Raw genomic sequence first — 23,723 nt, forward strand, 5'->3', positions numbered from 1 at the left:
GGCGTGTGCACACCCGCACCGCGCGCAGCACACGACATCCGGCCCACTCGCCCACCCCACACACGCACACGCGCACACCTCCTCGTTGGGGCCATTCTTCTTGATTCATAGACGGAACGATCCAGCTCATCATGCTGCGCCGCGTCGCATACACGTTGCTGCCGCGCGACCCGCAGGAGGTGCGCCTCCTCCATCACACCAGTGGTGGAGTCGTCATCGCAGCCGTGCGCTACAGGAAAACGTCGTCGCCGCTGTTCTTCACAGTTGTCGAGATGGCGGCGCCGAACGAGCAGGCGTTGCCGCTGCGCGTGGTACACGTGCGGGTGCCGCGCCCCGCAGCGGTGGTGAGCGCCGTTGCGCTGGTGCGCAGCGCAGACGGCGCCGATATCTACGTGATTGTGCAGGCTGCTGAGAAGACGGACGCCGAAGCCGCTCCAGCCTCCGTCACGTCGTACGTCTACCGCCGCCAGATAGTTGCCATCGACGAGGATGACGACGGAGACAAGACGCACAACTACGCTGTCGAGGGCGATGTGGTATCCTCCTCTGCGGCATCGGCGGCGGCAGCCGCCACGCGGGTGCGCTATCAGCGGCTGCCGCGCGCGTTCGCCAGCGCCAGCGCGGCCACCTGGACTGCCGTGGCTGCCTTCAACTCCAGCGAGAACATGCTGACAGATGTGAGCTCATCTGTTGGTGCAGTAGTCACCCCAACGGCCGCCTTCATCACGGCCAGTGGCGGTGGTGCAGACATCCAGCTGCAGCTGTGGCAGCTGTGCGGCACCCGCGTTGCGCTAGAGGCGACATGGCGAGTACCAGCGCTCGCCGGCTTTGCGGTGGAGGAGATCCTGACGCTGCCCGGCACCCAGGACGTGGCGCTGCTGCGGCACCATAACAGCATCCTTGAGGTGAACCTTTCGGCTCTGCGCAGCGCGTGTGCGTACCGCAGCACCGTCACTGGCAACGCGTTCCTATCACGTGCGTGGCGGTGGTTGGCGCATGAGCAGCTGACCGCCTGCGCCGTCAAGGACGCGCTGCTGTACGCCGGGACTGAGGGTGGCGCGGTGCTTGTATGGGACCTGCGCAGGCCAACATCCACCGCTGCCACGGCCGGTTCGTGCGGCGGGCCGCCACTGCTGTGCAGCGCCGCGCTCAAGACGCCCATCACGGGCTTGTACGCGCCGTACGCGACCGGCTTCATCACGTGCGACGCCAGCGGCGGGGTACGGGACTGGCGGGAGCGGGGTGAGATGGGCATGGGCGACAACCAAAACGAGGAGGCCGAGGAAGGCGCGCTGCGCGACGTGGCCGGCATGGCGGCGTCGGCAGCGGCAGCGGCGACCCAGTTCCCGTACCGCTCGCGTGCGCCGGTGGAGATGCCGACCGGTGACGAGGGCTGCGTTGCCCTCGACGGCCACGACAACTTTGTCGCCGTGGTGAGTGAGTGCGGTCGTCTGTGTCTCTACTTCTGTGACTAATCGGTGAGAGGGCGGGAGAGCGCCTCCGCTGTGTCGCTGGCGTGAGGCGTGGGCGTCGGTACTCGCGCGTGGGGTGGCGTGATGACGACGTTGGTGATGAGGAGAAAGTGTTCCCCCGTTCGTAGGTGGTGGTGCGTTGCCGCACTTAAGCAAACAGAAAAGCAATTCAAACCCGCAGCAGTGTGTAACGCGGCGCGCCGTTTGCGAAGTAGCCAACGCCACCCCCTACCCCCGCGTGCCATGCCCATGCCCCCGTACACTCCCCACACCCCCCAACCCCCACCAATACCTCTGCTTTTCCGCGCGATGCCCCGCCGCACAACACGAGGTCGAACGTCTCTCCTACGCCCCGCCAGTGTCACAGGCCCAACCTCGCGTGGCCCGATGGCAACCGTAGACACACACGCGCCACAGCAATGCGCCGACCCAGCCATCGGACAGCACGGCCCCTGCCCCCACCCACGCCCACAACCCGTGCCTCGCGGGTCGCCGCGCAGCCGCGCCCACCATGCCGGCCGCCACCGGGTGCATCCCCCTCGCGGTGGCGCCCAGGAGCCCCCCACACCAGTGGGCGGTGCGAGGGCCCGGGGGTGGGTGGGAGACGCTCGGGTCACGATGACGCTCTACCCATTACGTGGATGGCGAAGATCTGCCTCACTGTCGCAGGCCACTCCGACGCAACGTCGTCCAGGACCCCACCGCCGGCACCAGCAGAAGCGGCTGGGCACTTGGCAGGGGATGGGGGGGGGGGGGCTGCCTGGTCCTCCGCTTGACGAGGGGCCCGGGCGCCCCCTTTCCACCGGGCCCACCCTGGCGGGTGGGCAGAAGGAAAAGGAGTACGGCACTCAGGGTTCCCGAGTCATCACTGACCTCAGTACTAACCGAGCCTGTGAGTGCTTAACTTCACAAATCGGACGGGATATGGTGTTTTCACTCAAGTGTGGTCGTACTCGAAGGACGGGCGAAAAGGCGACTCCCGCTAGTGGGAATTCGCGTGATGGCGGAAAAAGTACGCAAACGGAAGGGTTCGAACCTTCGCGTGAGATCACACCTGCTTAGCAGGCAGGCGCCTTAACCACTCGGCCACGTTTGCTACACTTCAGGGTGCTAAAAAGATGAGAGGCAACGTTTCCCAGGATCTCGAATGGTGGGCTCTGGGCGTGGCCCTGCGGGCGCTAGGCTGGGCCTACTCAGGCGTGGCATTAAAGGCGAGGGGGGGGAAACGGGGGGCGGGGCACGGAAGAAGCGGACGAATTGGGCAGCCACAGGCGACTAAGCGGCGGCGGCACGCGCGCGCGTTGAAGTGGTTGTTAAGGCCCGATTTGGCATTGAGGGTGGGTGGAGAGGTGGAGAGAGTCCCGAGACGCCACTCCGTGCGCACCGTCCCCGGGATGCAGCTGACACGACGCACGCCGCAGGTGTGGCGGCCACAGTGCTTTCCGAACTCTCCCTATGCTACTTGATGAAGCCGAGGGGACGGAGCAGCACCCCCCCATCCACACACAGGCCAGACATACACGGCGATTCATTGAATACATACAAAGGAACGGAGAGAGAGGCGCTCGCTCAAAAAGAAAGCCTGTACATGAGAAACAAGCAAAGGACGAGTGCTACCGCAGGACGCACGCGCGGTGGGGAGGGGGAAGACAAGCGGACACACACACACACGCACGCACGTGTGTAGGTCTGCAGTTCACCTTTGCCTCTAGGCTCTGGCGCGCCTGCTCTGTCCGCTCCCGTGCACCCACGCGGCAGATACGCCCGAGTATTTTCACACACAAAGACGCGCAGAGGTCATTCTCTCATGCTGTACCACCATTGCGTTACTGACCGGCGCGCAGCACCGCTAGCTCCTCCTCCGCCTTGCCGCGCAGCACCTCGTTGCTGCCGCTGTTCGAGGCGACCTTGCCCAGCAGCTGCTCCGCCTCCTCCCACTGCTGCAGCTCCATCAGCGCGTGTGCGAGATGGTACTGCGTCGACGGCAAGATGGCATCGGCAGCGCCACCCTTGCCAGACGCTAGCGCGGCAGCCCGGCGCAGGCACAGCACGCTCAGCCGTGGAAATCGCGCAGTGCCCAGCAGGGTGCGGCCGAGCTCAGCCCACAACGGAGCGTCCTCCAGGTTTAGGGTCAGCAGCTGCTGCACCACTTCCTCCACCCCGACATTGTGCAGCCGCACCGCCAGCAGGGCGAGGTAGGCCCATGTGCGCGGGTTGGCCGGGTTCAGCGTGTTGCTCTCCTGCAGGCACTCCTCCGCCGGCAGCAGGTCGCCAGCGCGGTAGTAGGCGACGCCGGCGCCGAGCCACAACACCGAGCTGCTCGGCCACACCTGCAGCGCGAGCGTCACGACGCCCAGCGCGTCACGGTAGCGACCCTCCCTAAGGAGCAAGTTGCACAGATGCAGGTAAGCGGACAAGTAATGCATGCTTTCCGCCTCTGTGATGCGCTGGTCCAGCAGCGCCTGCGCCGGACTTGCCGCGCCACTCTTGCTAGCCATGCCGAAGGACCGCACCTCCTGAAGCTGCGCCTGCCAGTGTGATGTCAGGGTCCCGAGGTACGGAGGCGCCGTGGGCGGCTCGCCGCGGCACAGGACCTGCTTGTACACCCTCACAGCATCGGACGGACGCCCGAGCGCGGCGGCGCACTCGGCACGCAGCAGCGCGCACTCGTCTACAAGACGCTGCTCCGCCGCGGAGATAGATGTGTGCGCGCCGGACGGCGTGTTGATCTCGTCCAGTGTCCTGAGCGCCTCCTCGTACTGCCCACCCTGCGTGAACAGACGCGCGTACAGCAGCTCCACCTGCAGCATCCCGGGTCGGCACCGTGCCAAGCACACATTCGCCAAATCGCGGTGGTGCAGGTTCACGAGGTATGTCGCCACCTCCAAGTACATTTGCTCCTCCTCAGCGTCCTGCTGCGATGATGCGGGAGGAGGCGTCGGGACGGAGTCGTTGGCCGGGCCGCTGCTCCCCGAAAGCCCTCCGCTGTCAGCACCACCGGTGGCGTGGCTCGGGCTCACAGCGCCGCACTCCGCCGCCTTGCGCAGCGCCAGACGCTGCTCCCTGCGCCACTTCTGCTGCTCCACCACCGCGTCCGGGCTGCCAACGCGGACCGCCAACTCGTGCAAGTCCGCCAGCAGCGCAATGCAGCCCCATCCCAGCTTGTGCTGCGGGGCAATGTCGACGAGACCGTGCAAGAACACGGCCGCTTCATCCAGCCGGTCGTGGGCAAGCAGCCATGCTCCGTAGTCCAGCAGCGCCGACGTGCAATGCGGGTCGCAGGCGATCGCCTCGCGGTAGCACTGCTCCGCCTTGGCCAACTCCTCGGTGCGCTGGTAGAAGAGGCCGCAGTCCACCCAAAGTGCCACCCAGTTGTCCCCTGCGACGTGCGAGGTCAGACGGCTTTGGTACAGCTTCGCAGCAAGCTCGAAGTCCCCGCTCACCTCCGCCTCGATCGCGCGCCACCGCACCTCCTGCTCCTCACCGCTGTTCGGCGCACCACCGCTCGAAGTGGTCCGAAGCTGTGGCACGCTCGATGCCGCGTCGCCTTCGCCGGCACACTCGTGCAGGGCACTGTGCAGCATGTCCATAAGCTGAACGTAGAGCTCGTTGCTCGCCCGCGCCACCTCCTGCGGCGATCCGCCACCAGTAAGGCCGCTCCGCAGGCGCTCCTGCACCAGGCCCGTCACCAGCGGCGTCAGCTGGCTCTTGAAGGCGGCCAGCTCACCGGTGCTCTGCAGAGCCGCCACAAAGTCAGTGCGCCAGGCCGCGTCGTCAGACCCAGGCAATCCGCACGACTTCATCTGAGTTGCGCCGCGCATACCGCACACCAGCTGCCGCACAACCCCCAGCAACGTTTGCTGGAGTCGCGTCTGTGTGTCATCGGCGGCCGCAGCGGACACCGTCGGCATGGGCCGTGGAGGGATCAGCTGGGCAGGCGTGACGGCAGGCCGCACGCGGTCACTGACAAGAGGAGTGAGAGTGCGCTGCAGCGTGAGGGAGACGGTGGCCATAGTGCCAGCCGTCACGTACGGGTGTGGGGCGTCGCGGTCGGGTACGTCGATGAGGATGCTGGGCACCATCTGACGCTGCTTGCGGGTGACGGTGCGCTTCTTTCCGCGGTCCGCCAGGTCGTTCTCCGACGGCACCGACCCAGCGACAGCGCGCTTCTCCGGCACATTCGCCGGTTGCAGTGCCACATCGGCAGCGAGGTGCGTCGACCCCGGCTCCGTCAAGGCGTGCAGCGAGATCGGGATCTCAGCCTCGAAGTAGCCGGCGTTGAAGTCCTCCCACTCGGCCGGGCAGCCAGGACGCAGGACGCGGCGGAAGCTCAGCTTCAGCGGCGCACCAGCCTCTAGCAAGCCTTCGAGGTACGCCTCCTGCACGGCTGTCAGAGGGACGCGCACGACGCACGGAGCCGGCTCGCTGGACTCTGGCACTGGCGGCGCAGGCGCTCCCGGAACGGCTGCAGCGGCGGTATTGTTTGCCGAAGCAGCAGCAGCGGCAGCAGCGGCGGGGGCGATGGGCGTGGCCGACCTCGCTCGGCGCTTTGTGGCCACCATTCCCACGGCATCGGCGCCGTTCGCTCCACCGCTGCCGCCAGGCGAGTCCGTCCGCTCCGTCACGACCCACAGAATGGCCGGCGTGGCGCCGGCGGCCGCCGCCTTATCAGACGCCTTGCCAGCCTCGGACGCCTCCCTTTCGTCGCCGGACACGCAGGCAGTGGCCATCTCGCTTTCCGCGCTGATGGAGACGGGCACGTCTCGCAGCGGGCTGGCGTCGTCCACACCCGGGGCCGGCGCCGGCTCCGCTGCCGCGATGTACGCCGTATACTGCGGCAAGAGCGCCAGCAGCCGGCCGCGCGTGAAGGAGGCGACGACGGACATGTCTAACTTTGCGCCCTCGTCGGTGTTCGGCGGCGGCTCCTCTCTGAAAGCCTCGGCAGTAGCCGCGTCCGCCTCATCGCTGTCCGCCGCCGCCGTCGCATTCGTGGTCGCAGCAGGCAGTGCGAGGGAAACCTCGTAGCGGAACGGGTGGTACGCATAGGCGACCTCCGTCTCCTCCGTCGGACCCTCCTTGTCGTGCACGTGCGCATGGTTGGCGCCAGCGCCGGCCGCTCCACCTGCTGTGCCGGGTGTCAGGGCAGGAAACCCGGCAGAGACCCAATCGGCGGGAAGGTGGTGCACACCATCTAGCTTGATGTCCACGTAATTCACGTACTCCGCCGAGGACGCACCAACGGCGGCAGCGGCAAATGAAGTGATGGCGGACATGATGCCGCTCTGCCTTTACAGGCGCCTCGATAGCAACGGTGTGGAACGCACTACAGCGCCTCTCTCTCTCTCTCTCTCAGCAGTCCTTCCGATGGTGTTCGGTGTGCTGACGGACAATGACGCCGTTGAGTCGAAATAACGCCTCCTCTACAACTTGGAGAACATGTGTGTCGGTGATGGACGCATGCAGAGGCAGCACAGAGAGACGACGGAGAAGTAAAGACACGGAGAGCAAGGAAGCAAGGAGGCACGCGAGGGGAGCAACAACGCGGATAAGAGCAATCACGAGGTCAAGACAGTGCGGCAAGCAAGTGTCGGCTGTGCGCCGTTGATGAGGCGTTCATCCACGAGCAGACGCGCGCCCTCGCGAGCGTGTGCTTTGGGTGGTCAAGCATGGGGAGCCAACCCCCCATGTCGCTGGAGCACGACACGCGAATCCAGCGCAGCGGTGCATCGGAGGTGGGGACGAGAAGGACCGTGCGCTCCGACACTGAAAGACATCTGGAGAGGAACCTCTGAAGACACTTCGTGTACGGCTCGCTATCCGGTTCCCGTGTCGGCGGCCTGGCCCTTCCCTGTTCATCGATTCCTTCCGCTGTTACGCGTGCGCAAGGACGATTATGCCCCGCACATCCCACACGATCCACGCACGTGCGTGCCCATGCGCGAGGCGCATCCCTTTAGCACCCGCAGGCGATACGGCTGTCGCTACTGAAGTGGTGCCGTACTTTCCCGTTGTCTCCTGATGCATGCGGTCGTGTGCGCTCTCTCCTTCGCATTGCACTATTATGTTGTTCTCGCTAACGTTCATGCAGGGCGAGTGGCACTGGGGGAGTAGTGGTTTGGGGGGAAGAGGGGGGGGGGGTGCGGGCAGCGTGCTCCCCCACCGGGCACGCACACTGGACATGCACGCAGAAATATGCAACCGCCCATACCAGTCGGAAAGCACCTGTGCGTGGGTGTTTTCCGCCAACGGTTCAACTCTTCGCACCTCCTCCTTATCCTCCTGTCCCCTCATGATGCCCTACACCATCTCTCCTTCTTTTTAGGCAAGCCTGCCGTCCGCCTCCGTTACACGACAGGTATTACGTCACAACAAGGTGTTCCACACGCCAGCGCACGCCACCAAAGATGCGCGCGTGCGCTGGCGTCTACTACCGCCGCAAGGACGTACTGTGCAGAGGAGGGAACCGCTAAAAGGGCTGTGGAAACGAAAACGATGTCGTACACTTAAGGTTAAGGGGTTTTCCGCGCACTCGGTCATCGAGGTGCGCGCGCACACACCCGCATACCCCTCCACTACAGACACACAGGTGTCGCGCCTTCGATTCCTCTGAGGATTCTGTGGAGCATGTCGTGCAACGTCGCTGGCTCGGCATCATCAAGAAGCCGGAGGCACCGCACACTCACGTGTGCATCTCACTGGTGTCTTGTGGGTGTGCGTGTGTGCGTGTGTGCGTGTGTTTGCACCTATTGGTACTCCATGGCGCTTAGTGATGACCACCGCCACGGCGGCCACCGCGGCCACCGCGGCCACCGCGACCGCCACGTCCACCGCGGCTGCCGTGCTGCGCCGCACGCTCGGAGATCTCCTTCTCTACGTTCGCTATGAGCGTCTTCTCATCTTCCTCACTGAGCTTCGTCACCTCGGGCTGCTTGCCCTGCAGCGTCGCCGCACGGGTCTTGACGGACTCGACCATCTTCTCGGCTGTCTCGGCGTCCTGAAAGATGATGAGAGCCTCCTCCTTGGTTGGCATGTACACGTAGCGCACGCCTCTCTGCTCCTCCGCCGGCCACAGCCCCTTTACCTCGGAGAATTTCTCGATCGCGCCGCATCCGGAGATGCGGTAGCTACTGTTTGTGGGCATAGCGGGCGTGCGGGGGGCCGCGGACGACGGCGCACCCCCGTCCTCACCGTCCTCGCGCACACGCTTGCGGTTCTTCTGGGAAGCCATCTGCACCGCCTTCCCCTCCAGGTACGTCGTCTTCATCTGCGCGCTGAGCTGCACGCCGTCGTACTGGGGCGGCGCCGCGACAAACCTCTCGGCATCCTCCTTGCTGGCAAAGACCACGAACACGGACGGTTTGGTGCGGCTCTCCACCGGTGCGTCCTTGCTGCCACCCTGGAAGTAGCGGCGCCACACCGCCAGAACAGTGCCGTGAGCGCTAAAGAATTCCTGCAGCTGCTCCAGCGAGGCCGTCGCCGGCACCGGCTTCACGTACACCGTCTGCTCATCGGTTTGGATGGACTCCGGCAGGGCGTCCTTGCGGCGCACCGACAGGCCGTCCTTGTTCATGACGAGTTTGTCGCTGCTGGCGAGCGCCTCGGCGAGCACCTTCGGGTCCTTCGTGAGGCTGTTCAGACGGTTGAAGGTGAGCAGCACCTCCAGCGGAATGAAGCCCTCCGGGTCCTCGGCCATCTTTGACTTGAGAAAGACATCCTTGGCGACGTTCACGTCGCTGAAGTAGAACTCCACCTGTCGGCGGATCTTATCGGCGAGATTGGACATCGCTAGCACGACGAAACGCGGCGCGGGCACGGCACAAGGAAATTTCTCCTGAGGGAATGACAAGCACGGGGTGCACAAAAGAGAGGGGGCGATGGCAATGGGAAGGCGACGGCGGCGGCGGCTTCACTGACAAGCGTGCGAGGTGAAGCTCGTGCGTGTGGGCCAGGCCCAACGTATAGAGTGTATGTTGTGCATGTGGCGGACAGCGGAGTTCATGCGGGGGGAGTGAGAAAGAGACGGTAGAAAGAGGAAAGGAGAGAAAGGGAGTGGGCGAAGAGAAGCGAGCGTGTCTGTGTCACCATATCAATCACGCAGCGAGGGGCTAGAATGGATGCTTCGTTGTGTGCTGTGCACGTCTTGCCAATCACCCCCTTCCTCGCTAGAAGCTACGGCAATCCTCTCATAGCAGTGTGTGTGTGTGTGTGTGTAGGCGCGCGTGGGTGTCTGGGGTGGAGGAGCGCCACGAGAGCGAGGGAGAGGGGGGAGGGTGAGGGGGTGCGCGCACACAGACACACACTCGTCAGGTCAAACTCCTCAGTGTTAGAGAGGAAACTAACCCACCGTGGGCAACTCCAACGCGAGCACAGAAATGAAATGTGCGCTCACGTATTGGACCTGCGGTACGCCGAACAGAGAACCGAGAGAAGGGAGAGGGGGAGGGGCGGCAGACGCATTGTGCCGACAAGGGCCCGAGACAACGCATGAAAACCATCGGGGAAGCGAAAGCCAACAACGACGACGCCACTGCTGCGTGGGCGCCAGCACACACGTAGAGAGACACACCGAGACCTGTACGCTTTCAAACAGAGACACGAAAGTGCACAGACGCATGCGGTTGAGGACAACGACGACGACATCACCATTTCCCCCCCCCTCCTCCTCCTCCTCCTCCTCCTCCTCCTCCTCCACCCATCCACCCACGCAGCCCGCTATTCCGCTCCCCTCCTCACCCGTTTGGCAGCAACCACTGCCGTACAGCTCAGACAGTGAAAGACATCGAAATTCCCGTTCGCCTTTGATTTCTTCGTATTTTCCGTGCTTGGACGTCCCTCGATTGCACGGGTGTGCGCATGCCAGACTTCGTGCATGGAACGGGGGGGGGGGGGGGGGGCGTGCTGTGTGGCTGTCACACATGCACGCACGCAGAGAGAGAAAGTGAGCTGCAAAGCCAACGGTGTGCTGTGCGACAGGCACTTGTATGTCCAAGAAAAAAGCCATTCAACACACAATCTTCATATTGTCTCGCTCTACTTGTCAGTGGCGGCGTGTCACTCCACACACCTGCCGAACGCGGCCATTATCGAGTCGGAGACGCACAAGACACAGCGGCACATCTGCGTGCGTCAAGTCCATGGCCACGGTGTCAGCGTAGGGAGCAGCTGTTGCGTGTCAGATGCCTCGACAGCCCGCCTTCATACATCGAGTGTACCTCGTTCTTGCAGGGAGAAGGCGCCTTGGGGTTGGACGAACGAGTGTCATCCATCGGGTAAAAGGGTGGCAGACAGTCGGTTTCACATGCACACCGCACCCCACAACTTTGCACTCCTGCCTTCGTCATCGTGCACGCACAGCCTCCATGCTCGGCCCCACCGCCCTCCACCGACCTCTCGCCTTTTCCCTGCTTCACCGTCAGACACAGAGAGATGGTGAGAGAGAAGGAGAGGACGAGTGGCTGGGTGCGTGTGTGTGTGTGTGTGTGTGCATGTGAGGAAGTGCGTAGCCGCCCGTTTGTGTGGCTGCGGCCTCCTCCCCACCCCAACCCATCCGTTTCCCGAGAGATCTCTGACTTGCACCACACCCGCATTGACGGCGTGAACTACACGACGACGTCGACTACACGGGAAGAGTTTCTGCTCAGCATCCGCATCCCCTCCCCCAACCCCTTGGCGAATGAGCGGAAGACACGCGTTTCGCGCACACGCGCGCATCGGTACACTTCTCCGCCTCCTTACTCGGCGGCCTTCTTCAACTTTGGCTTCGGAACGTGCATGGTGTGCATGAGCTTCTTCAGCAGGGCCGTGTCGCTGACGCTCTTGTACACAGGGCCGGGCTTGAGAACAACGTTGTAGATGTCCCCGCTTACCGCCGCCGGGGCAGCAGACTTCGCAGCCGTCTTACTCGCCTCATCAGCGGCAGCGGCGGGGGCCGCCTTCTGCTGCATCGCTCGCGCCGGCGTGGTGTCGTTGTAGTCGAAGCCGGGTTGACCAGAAAAGTCGGATTTCAGGAAACGCCCACCCTTGCCAGAGGGAGCGATGCCGGCAAGGGTGCTGGTCTCCAGACCAGCAGCAATGCGGGCCACACTTGGGCCACTAGCCGCCACCGCCGCATCGAGCGAGCCACCGTAGTGCTTGGCAGACGCGGCGGATGGAGCCGGTCGAGCTGACGCAGCAGCAGCAGCGGCGGCAGAAGGGTCAGCGGCGGAAGCCGGCGGCCCGCCAACGGCATCCTCGGGGTAGTAGTTGGCAACCTTCTCCACATCGGCAGCGTCGCTCACCATCACAGCGATCGTCTTGGCGACGGGGGCAGACTGGCCGTTCCCACAGTATATCTTGGCGAGGTAGCCGCTCTCGAAGGTGTTCGTGTAGTCCACTACTGCCTTGTCCGTCTGGATGGTGCAGAAGACATCGCTCTCCTTCACGAGCTCGCCGATCTTCTTCTTCCACTCGACTACCGTGCCCGTCTCCATCGACGGGGAGAGGGCTGGCATGAAGACGGGCTCACAGGTGACGCCTTCCGGTGCCTTAGAAGAGGCACCACCAGCGGCCGGCGCTGCGGCAACAGCAGCAGCGGTGGGTGCCTCCGCCTCCGCGGCAGGCACCTCGCCCTCAGGCGTGTACTCGTCCGCCTTACTGACATCCGCGGCGTCGCTCACCATCACAGCGATCGTCTTGGCGACGGGGGCAGACTGGCCGTTCCCACAGTATATCTTGGCGAGGTAGCCGCTCTCGAAGGTGTTCGTGTAGTCCACTACTGCCTTGTCCGTCTGGATGGTGCAGAAGACATCGCTCTCCTTCACGAGCTCGCCGATCTTCTTCTTCCACTCGACTACCGTGCCCGTCTCCATCGACGGGGAGAGGGCTGGCATGAAGACGGGCTCGAAGTTCACGAGCCAGAGCAGCGTGCGCCGCATCATATTTCCCTGCTCTTTCTGCTGAAGGTTGTGGATGGCGGTTAAGGCAGCACTTATCGCTGATAAGTATCGTCGCCTCTTGTGCTTCGTTGAGTGGGTGAGCAAGTGCAAGGTGGCTGATGAGCAAGACTGTGCGCGCAGCCACGCCCACACGCGAGGAGAGAGAGAGAGGGGGGGCGATATCGGGAGACGGGAGAAGAGACCGCACTTAAGGGATATGTGAACGGGCAAGAGATGCTAATAAACAATTAGAAGTAGAATGGAGATGAAGCCAGTGTTGATCATCGACTGGGCGCAATGCACAAGTCGGGTGTGCGCCGTTGGCAACAGGGGGGAGGAGGGAGAGGAAGCGTTGGGTATGATGAGAGACAGCAGGAGGCACACGCGCAGCACCAACACGACAACAACAGCCATCTGCCGAGTCCGCGCGACTGTAGTGTGTGTGTGTGTGTGTGGTCGTTGTGACGCGTCAGAGGGAGAGTGGGAAGGAGGAGGGGGAGGGAGCGATGCGCGCGGGAGGGGGGAGGTACGCGCTGAGTGAACAACCCCCTCGATGCAGCCGGCTCCCTCGCCTCTCTCCCACCCTCCCACCACCACCACTACACACACAGAGAGAGACACCGAACCTCCCTCTCGATTACTTTATACTTTGTGTTCAATCGGCTCCCCCACTCAGGGGGGGGGGGTAAAACAACGACGCAGAGATAGGGAGAGCAACAGAGAAAGCAAGAGAGTTTAGCAATCACACCACATACACACTCAGACACACAGGCACCTACAGAGCCACAAGAAGACGCCCTCCATAGAGATGGAAGAAAGAGCGCCGCGGCAGAGAAAGGTGCATCTGGTACAATAAGTAGATGGAAAGGGTGAGAAGAGCAGGATGCGGATGTGAGGGGCGGTCGGAGAAGGACGGAGAAGGTGCAGCGAAGCAGGAAAACATGCGCCGACGTACTCTCGCCACCCCGCCACCCCTCCCGTGATGCGCCTTAAGGTGAGCGCACACCGTCTTCTTACGCGCAAGTGTGGGTGTGTGTGCCTGTGTGCGGAGGACGCGATGCCTGCTGCTCCGCTGCCCCCTCTTCTTCTCGTCCTCGCCTTTCAAACGGCCAGCAGTAGTATGATGATGACGACTAGGAGCAGCACGACAGAGTAGAACCCGCGATTCTCGCTCTCCCTGAGCAGTTGGATGACGTTCTGGTTCTGCCGCCGACTCTCGTCTGCTGTGCGGGTCACATTGCCATGCAGACGGTCCAGCATGTCGTCCTGTTCACCGAGATCGTTGCCGATCTGAATCGCGTAGTGTCGCGTGTTCATCACGGAGGCGTGCAGCTGATCGAGCAGCTGATCCTGCGTGCACAAGTCATTCTGCTGGGCAAAGGTGCGCTCCATGATGGCAATGCAGAGGATAGATCGGCTCGCAAAAATACGCACGTGCGCGGATCTCGACGACGAGATGAAGGAGCTGGCAGACGGAGAGAGCGAAGGAGGGCGAGTTGCGTGCTCGTGCTTCTCTCAGTACGCGAGTTTGTGCTGGTATGGAGTTTGTGGCGAAAGAGAGCATGGAGTGCGGGTGAGAGTGAGGGTGAGGGTGAGGGAGGGAGTAGAAGGAGCGGAAAAGGGGAAGAGTGCCAGTGGTGCGGATGTTGGGCTAGTGCTGGCGCACACACACACGCCACGCAAGTCTCTCTCTTCAACGAGGCACGCACTCACAAACACGGAGAGGGAGGGAACAAGGCCGCATATGTATGTCCAGTGGTGTGGACGAGGACATCGTGCGGAGATACATCTCTGTGGATTGGGCATGGCAATGACAGCGGTGTCACTCGCGAGAAGATGTACAGAAGCGAAGCAATGAAACGGTACAAACAGCGGCCACCCACGTCGCCTGGCCCACTTCTTCCCCTTCACCACCGTTTCCCCCCCCCCATCCACCCCGCCCCCTCATCCCTGCCTCCCTGTGGCACAACCGACCAGTGGACCAGCCGGAAGGGAGGGGGGATGGATGGGGCGATGACGTGATGAGGATGTGAAACGAAAGAGAAGCGGGCAAATGGGGGGCGAAGACGACGTGCGTTACAAGCTGAAGAAAGAGAGAGATGGTACACAGAGTGATGTTACATGCAGCAACACATACCAGTGAAGACAGTCGATGTTGTAGTGATACACAGGTGACGTACAGTGAAGAGGGAGTGGGGAGACGGACACACAGAAATAGAGGACGACGGAGTATCGATGGAAGCAGAAGAAGGGAGGGGAGGAAGGAGCAGAATGTCTCTGTGCATGCCGCCGCACACACACACACACACACACACACACGGGCCCCAGCCTGGTCACCCCGCCCATAGTTGTCGTCTTGTAATCCTCCCGTGAGTGAGCAAATTTTTTATGGTATTCTATGCTGATGCACGCATCTGCCAACCTCTCCCCCCTCACCTCACCTCACCTCCGCCACCGACACCCGCACACACAAGCGTTCCTGTCCTTCATTACTGAACGAAAAGATGTTGCGGGCAGAGGGTAGAGGGTGGCGGTTGGAGGCGGCGAGAGAGAGAGGGAGAAGGAAAGAAAGGGCAACGCCGCTTCTATGACACTGCAGCCAGCTGTTGACTGGTATGGGTAACACGCCTGTGCCATCCATGCGAGCGCTGCGCACATGAGGGTTGGGCGCACCATCTCAAGGTAGGTCTGCGAGAAAGGAAGAGCTTTGAGTGCGCTCTCGTGCACAGAAATGAAAGAGGAAGTTGAGTGCACGCGATCTCGGCAGCACCGTCGCATTGCAGATCACATCCGCACATGGGCATAGCCGACCCTATCGCGTGTCCGCGATTGCCGCAGCGAATTCCAAAGCCACGCCGCATCGCACAGAAGAGAGGGTCAGTGGGAGAGTTTAGAGCACAAGCTGCCCGCACACACTCTTTTAAGCCCACTGCGGTGGTGCGTGTGTCACATGGCGACTCAGGGCGGCCTAGACACGCATGTAGAAGCGCTTCTGTCGCCGCGTCTTGCGCGCCCACTCCTCCGCCGCGATGGGCAGCCACTCCTTCACGAGGAGCTGTACGCCGCCGCGCGGCGTCTTGGCCGACCTCTTCGCCTTTGAGCTGCCGCTGCTGCGGTCACTGTTGGGCGACACAAACGGCGAGTTCAAGGCCATCTCCATCTCGTGCAGACTGGCCTCGGCAAACTCGCAGAAGGCGTCCCGCTCGGCGTCAGGCAGCTGAAGCTCTTCCGCCAGAGCAGCCACGGCAGCCTTGTCAGCCGCACGAAGAGCGGGCTGACGCCGCAGTTGGGGTGGCGGCGCCGTGGGCTGGGATTGAGAACGGGAGATGACGCTACTGCCAGTGCCGTTGTTGGCACACGCGGCTGTCTTTAACAAGCTCTGCTCCCGCTTCGCGCTTCGCGGCAGAGTGGAGGTCTGTGTGGCTGCAGCCGTTGGCGATGACAGCGACGTCAATGGGGACACTGGTGCTCTCGCTGATGTCGTCGCTGTCCAACGTCGCACTTGGAGTTGCTTGCCCGCGGAGCGGAGCACCCTGGGCACCGGACTCTTGCCTGTCACCGCCGCTGAAGGCTTGGGCAGAAACCCACGCCCATGCCGGGGCAGCGGTGCAGGGGCGCGCACTTGTAGACCAGCATCACCGGATGCTGCGTTCCTTCGAGTTGCTTTTAGCGCTCCGCCAACTTTGCGTTTGGGCACCGCGGTTGTCGCTTCAGTCTCTCGAGCATCGTTGCCCTCCACGTCGGTGGCACGAGGCGGTAGGTGAGGTCGGAAGATGGCGGCAAGCTCGTTGTATGCCTCCTTCTTGCGTGGCGGCACGATGGCCCAGGTGCTGGAGAGGTCTGCGATGAGGATGGGGAGGGGCACATTGAGCCGGTTCGGATCCGCCGCGAGACAGCCCATGACGTACACCGTGAACCCGCTCACCTGCTCTGGTAGGATGCCGTAAGCAAGGAAGACGTCCACCGACGGAGGCGAGACGAGCTGGGAGGCTGCCATCAGATCCGTGTTCGTGAGGTACTTGAGGTGCTCACGGGTTCCCTTGAGCACCTGCTGCTTCAGCCGCTCCCGGCAGTGCTCCTCCACAATCATCAAGCGCCGCACGTGCGTCTCATGAGCGACAATCTCACGCGCCCACCGACGCTGCGCCGTCTTCATGACACGCAGGTAGACCTCCAGCTCCTCCACGGCCTGCTTGCCGGCTGCCGAGCTCGTAGCAGTCACCAGAGCAGCACTGTTTGGTTTGGCGGCGGCGTGGTACGCAGCCTTCGTCAGCTGGTACGCGCTGCTGCGCATCCTTTCGACGGGCGGAGACGGTAATGCGCACAGCGGTTGGTTCGATAAGTCCCCCAGGTCTCTTCGTATGTGGGTATGGGGATGCGTATCCGTGTGTGTGTGTGTGTGTGTGTGTGTGTGTGTGTGTGTGTGTGTGTGTGTGTGGCCGCTCCTTGTTCGCACGGCTATGATGTCCGCACAGAGGTTTGGATGTTCGAACACGAGCAACGGAGACACAGGACAGGAAGGGGGAGGGGAGGGGAGGGGAGGGGAGGGAAGCTTGTGACGAAAGCGCAAGAGAAGGAAGGAGAGGCTTGGCAGCGCTGCCGCGCCCGTGCCGCTGTCGCTGCGAGTGCAGTAGACAAGTTGAAGAAAGAGGAGAGACAAAATTCTGGTCTACGGAGACCAGTATCCGTGTGTGTGTGTGTGTGTATGTGTGTGTGTCGGGAGGGGGACGTATCCAGGTCTGCGCTGTCTTCTTCAGCTTCTTTCGATCTACGCCCTCCGTGAACACCTTGAGGGCCAGCACGCCTAGATGCGAACGCGCACACGCATACACATAGCCACATATGCATATGTGGACTGCTTCCATGACCTGCCCCGCAGCTTCGCACCTCCGCCCACAAGCTTAGACCCCTTCGCGTGTCCGCTTGCGGCCCCTGTCCGTGATGCCACGGCTAGCGTACTGCGAGACGTCGGCCATGTCCTGCGCGCTCACCCACTCTTGCTGGCGGGGGAAGTGCAGCCGCACCGCACCGCCCTGCATCTGCCGTGCCGGCGGGATACGAAACGGCCGCTGCGCATTCGCCTCTGCTTTGGGGTAGTAGGATGTGTAGACGGCGCTGCCTCCCGAAGGCCCGCCGTGCCCTGCCTTACGCTGAAGCGTGCCGAAGCCAGTGCCGCGTTGGCCAAGCGCCTGCCTCGCGTAGATGTCCGAGAAGATGGGGCTCACATAGCGGACGACCGTGGTGGCGGCGCTGTGGTGAGCACCCGCACCAGCGACGCCGGCAGCAGCAACGCGGCCTCCTGCGCTGAGTCCGGCCGCCCCCTCACCAGCGGCGACGTGCAACTGATCGAGCAGCTTCCCTAGGGTCTCTCTGGCGTGCCCGTTCGACGCCGGGTCGGCCCCGTCCTTGGCTCCCGTGCCGCCACCTGCGCTGGCCGCTTGGTTGGGTGACGACGACGACGATGCCATCGTCACCTCGCGGCGCAGCTCTTTCAGCAAGTCCTCGAAGAACGCAAGGGATGTGCGGGATGGCGCGCGGAAGTGCTGCGAGCGCACGAGCTCCAGGTACAAGGCGGCCCGTGCGGGCTGCAGACTCTCCAGGGCGGACAGGCACGCCTGCAAAGTGGATCGGAACGCCCGCGCCTGGGCTGCTGTGAAAGACGGGGTCGACACCAAGTATGATGCGGAGGGAGACGCCATGGCAGCGTTGGTAGCAGCGGTTGCGGTGACGGTGGTGGACGGTGACGGCTGTCCGCTTGTCGTGGCTGCCGCTGCGATCGCCAACGATGACGACGAGGATATCCCTGCAGCGGCTGTTGCGTTGCTTGAGACTTCCGTCACGCTCGTGGCCTCGCCCGCCTCCGCCTTGACAGTCCCCTTCTCCATCGCAGTAAGCAGCTCCGTGATCAGCGGCTCGGGTACAAGCCGGCGTTGCTTCCATCGGCGCACAAGCCGCAAGCACTTCTCACGCCACGCCGGCTGGCCCGCCCCGTGGACGGACATGAAGGCGGCGGGGGCCAACGTCCAAAACTCGGCAAGGATGGCCGCCAGCGCCTGATCAGCCTCACTCGATGTGGAAGGCGAGGCAGAGGCAGTACGCGCGAGTGTAGCGTCCAGCAAGCACAGCACCGGAAAGCACGACTCGACCCGGTCACTTGTAAAGCGCTGCGCCATGGCGACGGCAATGCGGTGCGGCACGACACGCGCTTGCAGCACAGCCGCACTCGCGGTGTCCTGCGCGTGCGCGATCTTTTCCTTGGACTCCCTCTGCAGCTCATCAAGGGTAGCCTGAAACGTGTCCATGGCTGATAACGATGACGACGGTGGCAGTCGCTGCTGTACTGGGGTATGTATATACTGGAGGGGAGGAGGTAAGGGGGGAGGGTTCCTGAAGGTTGCAACAGGCACAGCAACGCGGTGGCGGTGGTGGAGCGAGTCTTGCGTTCGCCCACCACGGGGGAGAGAGCGCGCGCGTTCCGTGGAATGAGTGGAGAGAGGGAGGGAAACGCCCAAGAGGAGAAAGATGCATCAAAGAGGAAAGTAATCGAGTGCACAAGTATACGAGGAGCGAACAGTAATGAAAGGGGGAAGAGGGGGGGGTTGTGTCGCTGTGGACTCCCTCGCGCCGTCCTTCTCCCATCCCCTTCCCCCCTTCCCCCCTTCCCCTCTCTCTCGGTACCTCCCACGCGTGGGCGCACCGGGAAGCAAGACACCGAAGCGTGCCCGGAGAGCGCAAGAGAGAGAGCGGGGAAGGAAGAGGCAGATGAGTCAATTTTATCTCTGCTCCATGGAACGTGTACGTGTGACCTGCCTGTGCCTCTGCGTATGGGTGCGTGTGTGCATGTGTAAGCACAACTGCAGGACAATATAAAAACCACCAGAGCACGAGAAACGACGAGGTGCGGAAGCGAAGGTAGCAGAGATAGAGGTAAAGAAGGGGAAGGTGTGCAGTAGGCCTGCAAGGAGGTGTCAAGAGAACACAGTGCCTCAACCCCACAGCAATGTCCACCGCACCCCCACCCCCACCTACCCAAGCACGCACCTTCGCTTTCTTCTCTGGCTCCTTCGCGCACCATCGCTCACAGGGGGGGGGGGAGGCGTCGAGCCAGCGCACGATAACCGGAAAAGAACGAAAAGGGAGTCGAAGGAAGCGCTGTGTCACTCCATCACTGCCACGCTTGCGTTCTTGTGTGCTTCGTGTGCTTCGTGTGCTTCGTGTGCTTCGTGTGTGTGTGTGTGTGTGTGTGTATGCACAGGCACTGATGGAGCGTGTTTGTGGTGCAGCAGCAGCAGCAGCGAGGAGTAGCAGGAACTGTAGCCGCTTCAGCTTCTGGTGTGTGCACGGGCACGATGCAGGAACAGGGGAGGCTAAGAAGAGGGGAGGGAGGGTGTGGCAACGAAAAGAGCGCTGTGAGAGCAGGATACTGCACCTGTGCACACAGACACACATGCGATGGGCTCGAGGGGAGGGAGAAGCCCTTGCCTGCACATGTCCCAGCATGCTGGATGCACGCACCTTTTCTCTTCTGCGCTGCCAACCTCCATCGACCTCCCCCTCTCCCCCTCCGCCTCGGCGCTCGTCAACGCAGTCGCCGCCCGTGTGAAAGGTACTCGTACACTCGTTCGTCTCGATCACGCTTGCGGTGCGGGTTCGCATACCTGTCGGCAGCAGCAGATGCACACGCCGCATCGGCACTGTCGCTGCGCTTTGTAGCGCACGCCCCCGTGTATATGCACAGTGGCGGTATGCATGCGCCCATGCATGCGGGCACCGATGAAGACGCCGAGGGAGGCTGCGGCCCCGCGCCAGGCACGGCGAGCTCCTCCGTTCGAGGGCGACGTAACGGCGGTGCAGCGCCGGTGGTTGTCATCTCGGCAACACCGTGCACCTCTTCCTCCGCCAGCATGCTCTTCTCGTGCTGGCGCATGGCTGTCACCGTCAAGCTATCTGCTGTGCGCTTGCGGTCGGCGAACCTTGTGGTGCCAGCAGGCACAGACGGGTACCAGGTCAGCGCCAACGGCGGCGGTGCCAGCACGTCGTCAGCGGTGAGCTGTGTGATGAAGCTGGAGTACCGCCCCTCGGCGCACGCTGCGTACAGTGCCTGCAGCGTGCGCGAGGAAAGCGGGGAGCGGGGTTCACCGCGTTTTTGTTGCTGCTGCTGACGGGCAAGGGCTGCTGTGATGGGATCCACAGGTGATGTGACACCGAAGGACCCTTCGGCGGCGGCAGCAGCGAGGGGGTGCATATACAAGCGCTGGACGTCGCGGTTCGCCCCACATCGCTCGGTCTGCGCTTCATCTTGCTTGGCAGCCTCGTCTTCCTCAGCGCCAGCGTCGGCAACGATGCAGTGGTCGATCTCTGCCGGAGCGGCCACGTCGGTCTCCTCGCTCTCCCTCCACGAAAGCGGCGGAGCTGATTGCGGAAGGTCAATGGAAAACGGCGACTGCGGGTGACAATCACGGCTGTCACTGATGAGTGAAGCAGGCGCGAGTGCTGAAGGTGCGTCACTGGCCACGCCGCTGTCAAGCCTGGAGACTGGCAACGGATAGCATGAAGAGCCTTCTCCGCTGGCGTAGTCGTCATTGGCAACATCGGTCGATGACGCAGCTCCCACTGCAGCTGCAGCAGCTGTGCACGTGTGCGACTGTGGCGGCACCACAACCGTTTGCATGTATGTGTTGTCGTCAGCTTCCGGCATCGCGTATGCCGCCAGCGATGCTGCGCTGAAGGGCACACGCGACTCCATGAACTCCGAAATGTGGGCCTCCACTCTGTGCGTGTGTATGTATGGGTGTGTGTGTGTGGTGTTGCCGTCGTACGGAGTAATGCTGCTGGTGAGGCGAGGGAAGGAGGAAGGCAAGTGAGGCTGAAGAATGCACCTCCCTCACCTCCGTCTTCCGCCCTCTCTATGCTGCTCAGCAGCGCGTTGTGCACACACGCACACGGTGAGAAATGCCTATCGTGCGAGTTGGGCTCCCCTTCATGCAGTATGCGGTGCGGGAGATAACACAGTGTGAGGAGGGGTGGGCGCATATGTGCGCACGTGTAAAAGCGAGAGCGAGAGCGGGGGAAGAGAAAGAACGCGAGAGAGTGTGCAGACGGGCGTGAGTGCAGCACGGACAGAGGCGGGGTGAATGGGGTGAGTTGTCGGCCGTGCCTCAGCCACACGACGCAAGCGCCGCTCCTGTTTGGAAACGCCTTGCCGCAACGCTGATGGTGGCTGCGTCAGCGCACCCGTCATCCGTCTTCTGGTACTCGACGTCGTCGACACAGCCATGCCTTGCACAAAGTCCCGACCCCCCCCCACGTTGCTACGATGTGCATTCTCCATGAGAAGTCACGCGTGCGCTCATCACAAGCCGCGTTCGCGCTCAGTTCGAATGACTTCCCTCGTTGTATTTTCTTCGCTTTCTTTGTTTTTACAGGCGACCACACTTCTGCGCGAACGACAACAGCACACCGCACTCCACAGAGCGCTCCGCACACAAAGTGCGCGCAGACGGCTGCCGCATCGCGGGGTCCTCGTTCACGCAACACCACACCAGCCCCGTGTGTTCGCGTCAGCGCACGTGAGACACACACACACGCTGTCTCGAGTAAAGAGAGAGGATGTCAAACTCACGAGAGGGGAGAAGCCTAAACGCGTCGCCGGTGAGGCGCCACGATCCATCATCGCCGTCGTCCATCGACACACTTCACGACTCGATGGCTGCTGAGCGGCTCGACATCCATCTAGCCACACATGCATGGCTCCAGCTCAAGCTTCTGTCCTAACGCAGACACGCCTTCAGGCATTACCCCTGCATCTGGCGTCACAGCACTCCCATTGGAAACGCACGCGCACGAGCTTGTCTCTTACACAACCCGCCGTCGATGCCGTACCCTACGTGTGCGCCAGTGCCTCGGGTGTGAGCACGGTTATCGCCACCTTCGACGAGGGTACCTCCGCCACCACTGCCGCAAACGCCTCACGGGATGCCGCGCCACAGAGCACCATGACGGGCACAGGAGTTAATGGAGATGATGGCAACAGCATGCCACCATTCTCCGACGCTTCGGACTCGTCATCCTCTGATACTGCGGTGCTCTCCGCCGGATGCGCCGCACTCGCCACGTCGCGTGCCATATCTGTTGCCACCGCCTCGAGGAGTGCAGCGAGAAGATGCTCCGGCTCCAACAACGTGTCCACGGGCACGTCTTCGATGAGGGTGGATGGCCCTGAAGCCTCCTTGCAGGTCTTCACGTACGCTTCATGTGATTCCGGCGCCATGCCATCACGTAGCAGGAGTTTCACGCTGACGCCACCGCCCCTCATGGGATGCTGCCTGAGTAACGCCCTCAGCTCAGCACTTGAAACGGAGGTGCAGTCCACGATGGCCATAAAGCGCTGCTGGTCTTGAATGGCCCGTACGCGCACGTAACCCTCGAGTTGAAAGGTGCCGCGTAGCTCTGCGTCCTTGGCAAATGCCTCCTGCCACGTGGACGGACGTCCATCGGTCAGACCTGACTGAGCTGACAACAGCGGCGCCACCTGGTCGACATCCGTCCACACTGGCAGCTGGTGGCCGCGGCCAAGTGTGTGCAAGGCGTACTGAACGGCAGCGGACGCCTCGCTGGCCCCCAGAGCACCAGATGGGGGTTGTGTCATGGCTGATGTATCTGGTGACGCACGCCAGGTTACCGAAACGCTGTTATGTCCGGTGCGGTGGTACAGCACCTCGCCCGTCACGGCAGACCGTGTCACTGTCAAGATAGAGCTGAAGTGCCTGTATACTAGCTGCGCGAGGGAGTTGACACCGCTGTACCTTGTAGACCAAACGGGGGTATACGTCTCTAAGATCGGCCAGTTACTTCGCAGACGTGCGAGAAACTCCTGCTCCGTCCAACCTTCGTACGGAATCTGAGTCGCAACCTGGCAGAGGGTAGAAGCCCAGTTAAACGGCACGACACTCATCACACGATCCTTCGCGTTTCCTCCTCTCCCGTTTTCGATGACGGTCAGGGTGAAGTAGCAGTGGAGCTGCAGTGTTCGCCAGACTGCTGCCCGCCACGCAGCAGCAGCCGTCGATGGTGCACGCTCGTTCCCTGTGCTCGCCGCCTTCGTGTCCGCAACGCCACAGTGCCGCTCGAAGACACCCTCCATCTTTTCCGCCGGCGCTGCAGCGTGCCCAGCAGCCAGGCGCAGAAGGCGAAGCATTTCTTCCTTGCGGCCAGCGACACGCTGCAGCATGTCACTTGGAATGTCGTCGCTTGCCGAGGAGCTGGCTGTCGCGGATGTGGTGGAGTGCCGATGCCGGTTATCGAGGCTAGCGACAGTTCTCTCTGGGGTGCCATGACT

At 62.6% G+C, this 23,723-nt stretch overlaps 9 protein-coding genes and 2 non-coding genes across 11 annotated transcripts; 1 reads left to right on the top strand and 10 right to left on the bottom strand.

Moving 5' to 3' along the window:
* Positions 1-131: 131 nt before the first annotated feature.
* On the top strand, positions 132-1,475 carry LMJF_21_0520 (conserved hypothetical protein; the record flags this gene model as incomplete). Its single annotated transcript, XM_001682933.1, has 1 exon — positions 132-1,475. One exon carries the CDS (start codon positions 132-134, stop codon positions 1,473-1,475), a length of 1,344 nt encoding a protein of 447 aa, XP_001682985.1.
* Positions 1,476-2,308: 833 nt separating this feature from the next.
* Positions 2,309-2,431, bottom strand: LMJF_21_5SrRNA_01. The gene has a single exon (XR_002460406.1). It is a non-coding gene; the product is annotated as a term=5S ribosomal RNA (M5) (ribosomal RNA).
* Positions 2,432-2,487: 56 nt separating this feature from the next.
* Positions 2,488-2,568, bottom strand: LMJF_21_TRNASER_01. Its single transcript has one exon. It is a non-coding gene; the product is annotated as a tRNA-Ser (tRNA).
* Positions 2,569-3,298: 730 nt separating this feature from the next.
* LMJF_21_0530 (conserved hypothetical protein) lies at positions 3,299-6,745 on the bottom strand (the record flags this gene model as incomplete). Its single annotated transcript, XM_001682934.1, has 1 exon — positions 3,299-6,745. The coding sequence occupies one exon, from the start codon at positions 6,743-6,745 to the stop codon at positions 3,299-3,301; it is 3,447 nt and encodes a 1,148-aa protein (XP_001682986.1).
* Positions 6,746-8,235: 1,490 nt separating this feature from the next.
* LMJF_21_0540 (putative la RNA binding protein) lies at positions 8,236-9,255 on the bottom strand (the record flags this gene model as incomplete). Its single annotated transcript, XM_001682935.1, has 1 exon — positions 8,236-9,255. The coding sequence occupies one exon, from the start codon at positions 9,253-9,255 to the stop codon at positions 8,236-8,238; it is 1,020 nt and encodes a 339-aa protein (XP_001682987.1).
* Positions 9,256-11,203: 1,948 nt separating this feature from the next.
* LMJF_21_0550 (dihydrolipoamide acetyltransferase precursorlike protein) lies at positions 11,204-12,388 on the bottom strand (the record flags this gene model as incomplete). The annotated part of the gene is made up of 1 exon (XM_001682936.1): positions 11,204-12,388. One exon carries the CDS (start codon positions 12,386-12,388, stop codon positions 11,204-11,206), a length of 1,185 nt encoding a protein of 394 aa, XP_001682988.1.
* Positions 12,389-13,486: 1,098 nt separating this feature from the next.
* On the bottom strand, positions 13,487-13,777 carry LMJF_21_0560 (putative Qc-SNARE protein; the record flags this gene model as incomplete). Its single annotated transcript, XM_001682937.1, has 1 exon — positions 13,487-13,777. The coding sequence occupies one exon, from the start codon at positions 13,775-13,777 to the stop codon at positions 13,487-13,489; it is 291 nt and encodes a 96-aa protein (XP_001682989.1).
* Positions 13,778-15,353: 1,576 nt separating this feature from the next.
* Positions 15,354-16,679, bottom strand: LMJF_21_0570 (conserved hypothetical protein; the record flags this gene model as incomplete). The annotated part of the gene is made up of 1 exon (XM_001682938.1): positions 15,354-16,679. One exon carries the CDS (start codon positions 16,677-16,679, stop codon positions 15,354-15,356), a length of 1,326 nt encoding a protein of 441 aa, XP_001682990.1.
* Positions 16,680-17,286: 607 nt separating this feature from the next.
* On the bottom strand, positions 17,287-18,687 carry LMJF_21_0580 (conserved hypothetical protein; the record flags this gene model as incomplete). The annotated part of the gene is made up of 1 exon (XM_001682939.1): positions 17,287-18,687. The coding sequence occupies one exon, from the start codon at positions 18,685-18,687 to the stop codon at positions 17,287-17,289; it is 1,401 nt and encodes a 466-aa protein (XP_001682991.1).
* A 1,277-nt stretch (positions 18,688-19,964) lies between these two features.
* On the bottom strand, positions 19,965-21,131 carry LMJF_21_0590 (hypothetical protein; the record flags this gene model as incomplete). The annotated part of the gene is made up of 1 exon (XM_001682940.1): positions 19,965-21,131. One exon carries the CDS (start codon positions 21,129-21,131, stop codon positions 19,965-19,967), a length of 1,167 nt encoding a protein of 388 aa, XP_001682992.1.
* A 1,137-nt stretch (positions 21,132-22,268) lies between these two features.
* LMJF_21_0600 (conserved hypothetical protein) lies at positions 22,269-23,615 on the bottom strand (the record flags this gene model as incomplete). Its single annotated transcript, XM_001682941.1, has 1 exon — positions 22,269-23,615. One exon carries the CDS (start codon positions 23,613-23,615, stop codon positions 22,269-22,271), a length of 1,347 nt encoding a protein of 448 aa, XP_001682993.1.
* Between the last annotated feature and the right edge of the window lie 108 nt (positions 23,616-23,723).

This window comes from Leishmania major, chromosome 21, assembly GCF_000002725.2.
Source record: "Leishmania major strain Friedlin complete genome, chromosome 21".
Lineage (NCBI taxonomy): Eukaryota > Euglenozoa > Kinetoplastea > Trypanosomatida > Trypanosomatidae > Leishmania > Leishmania major.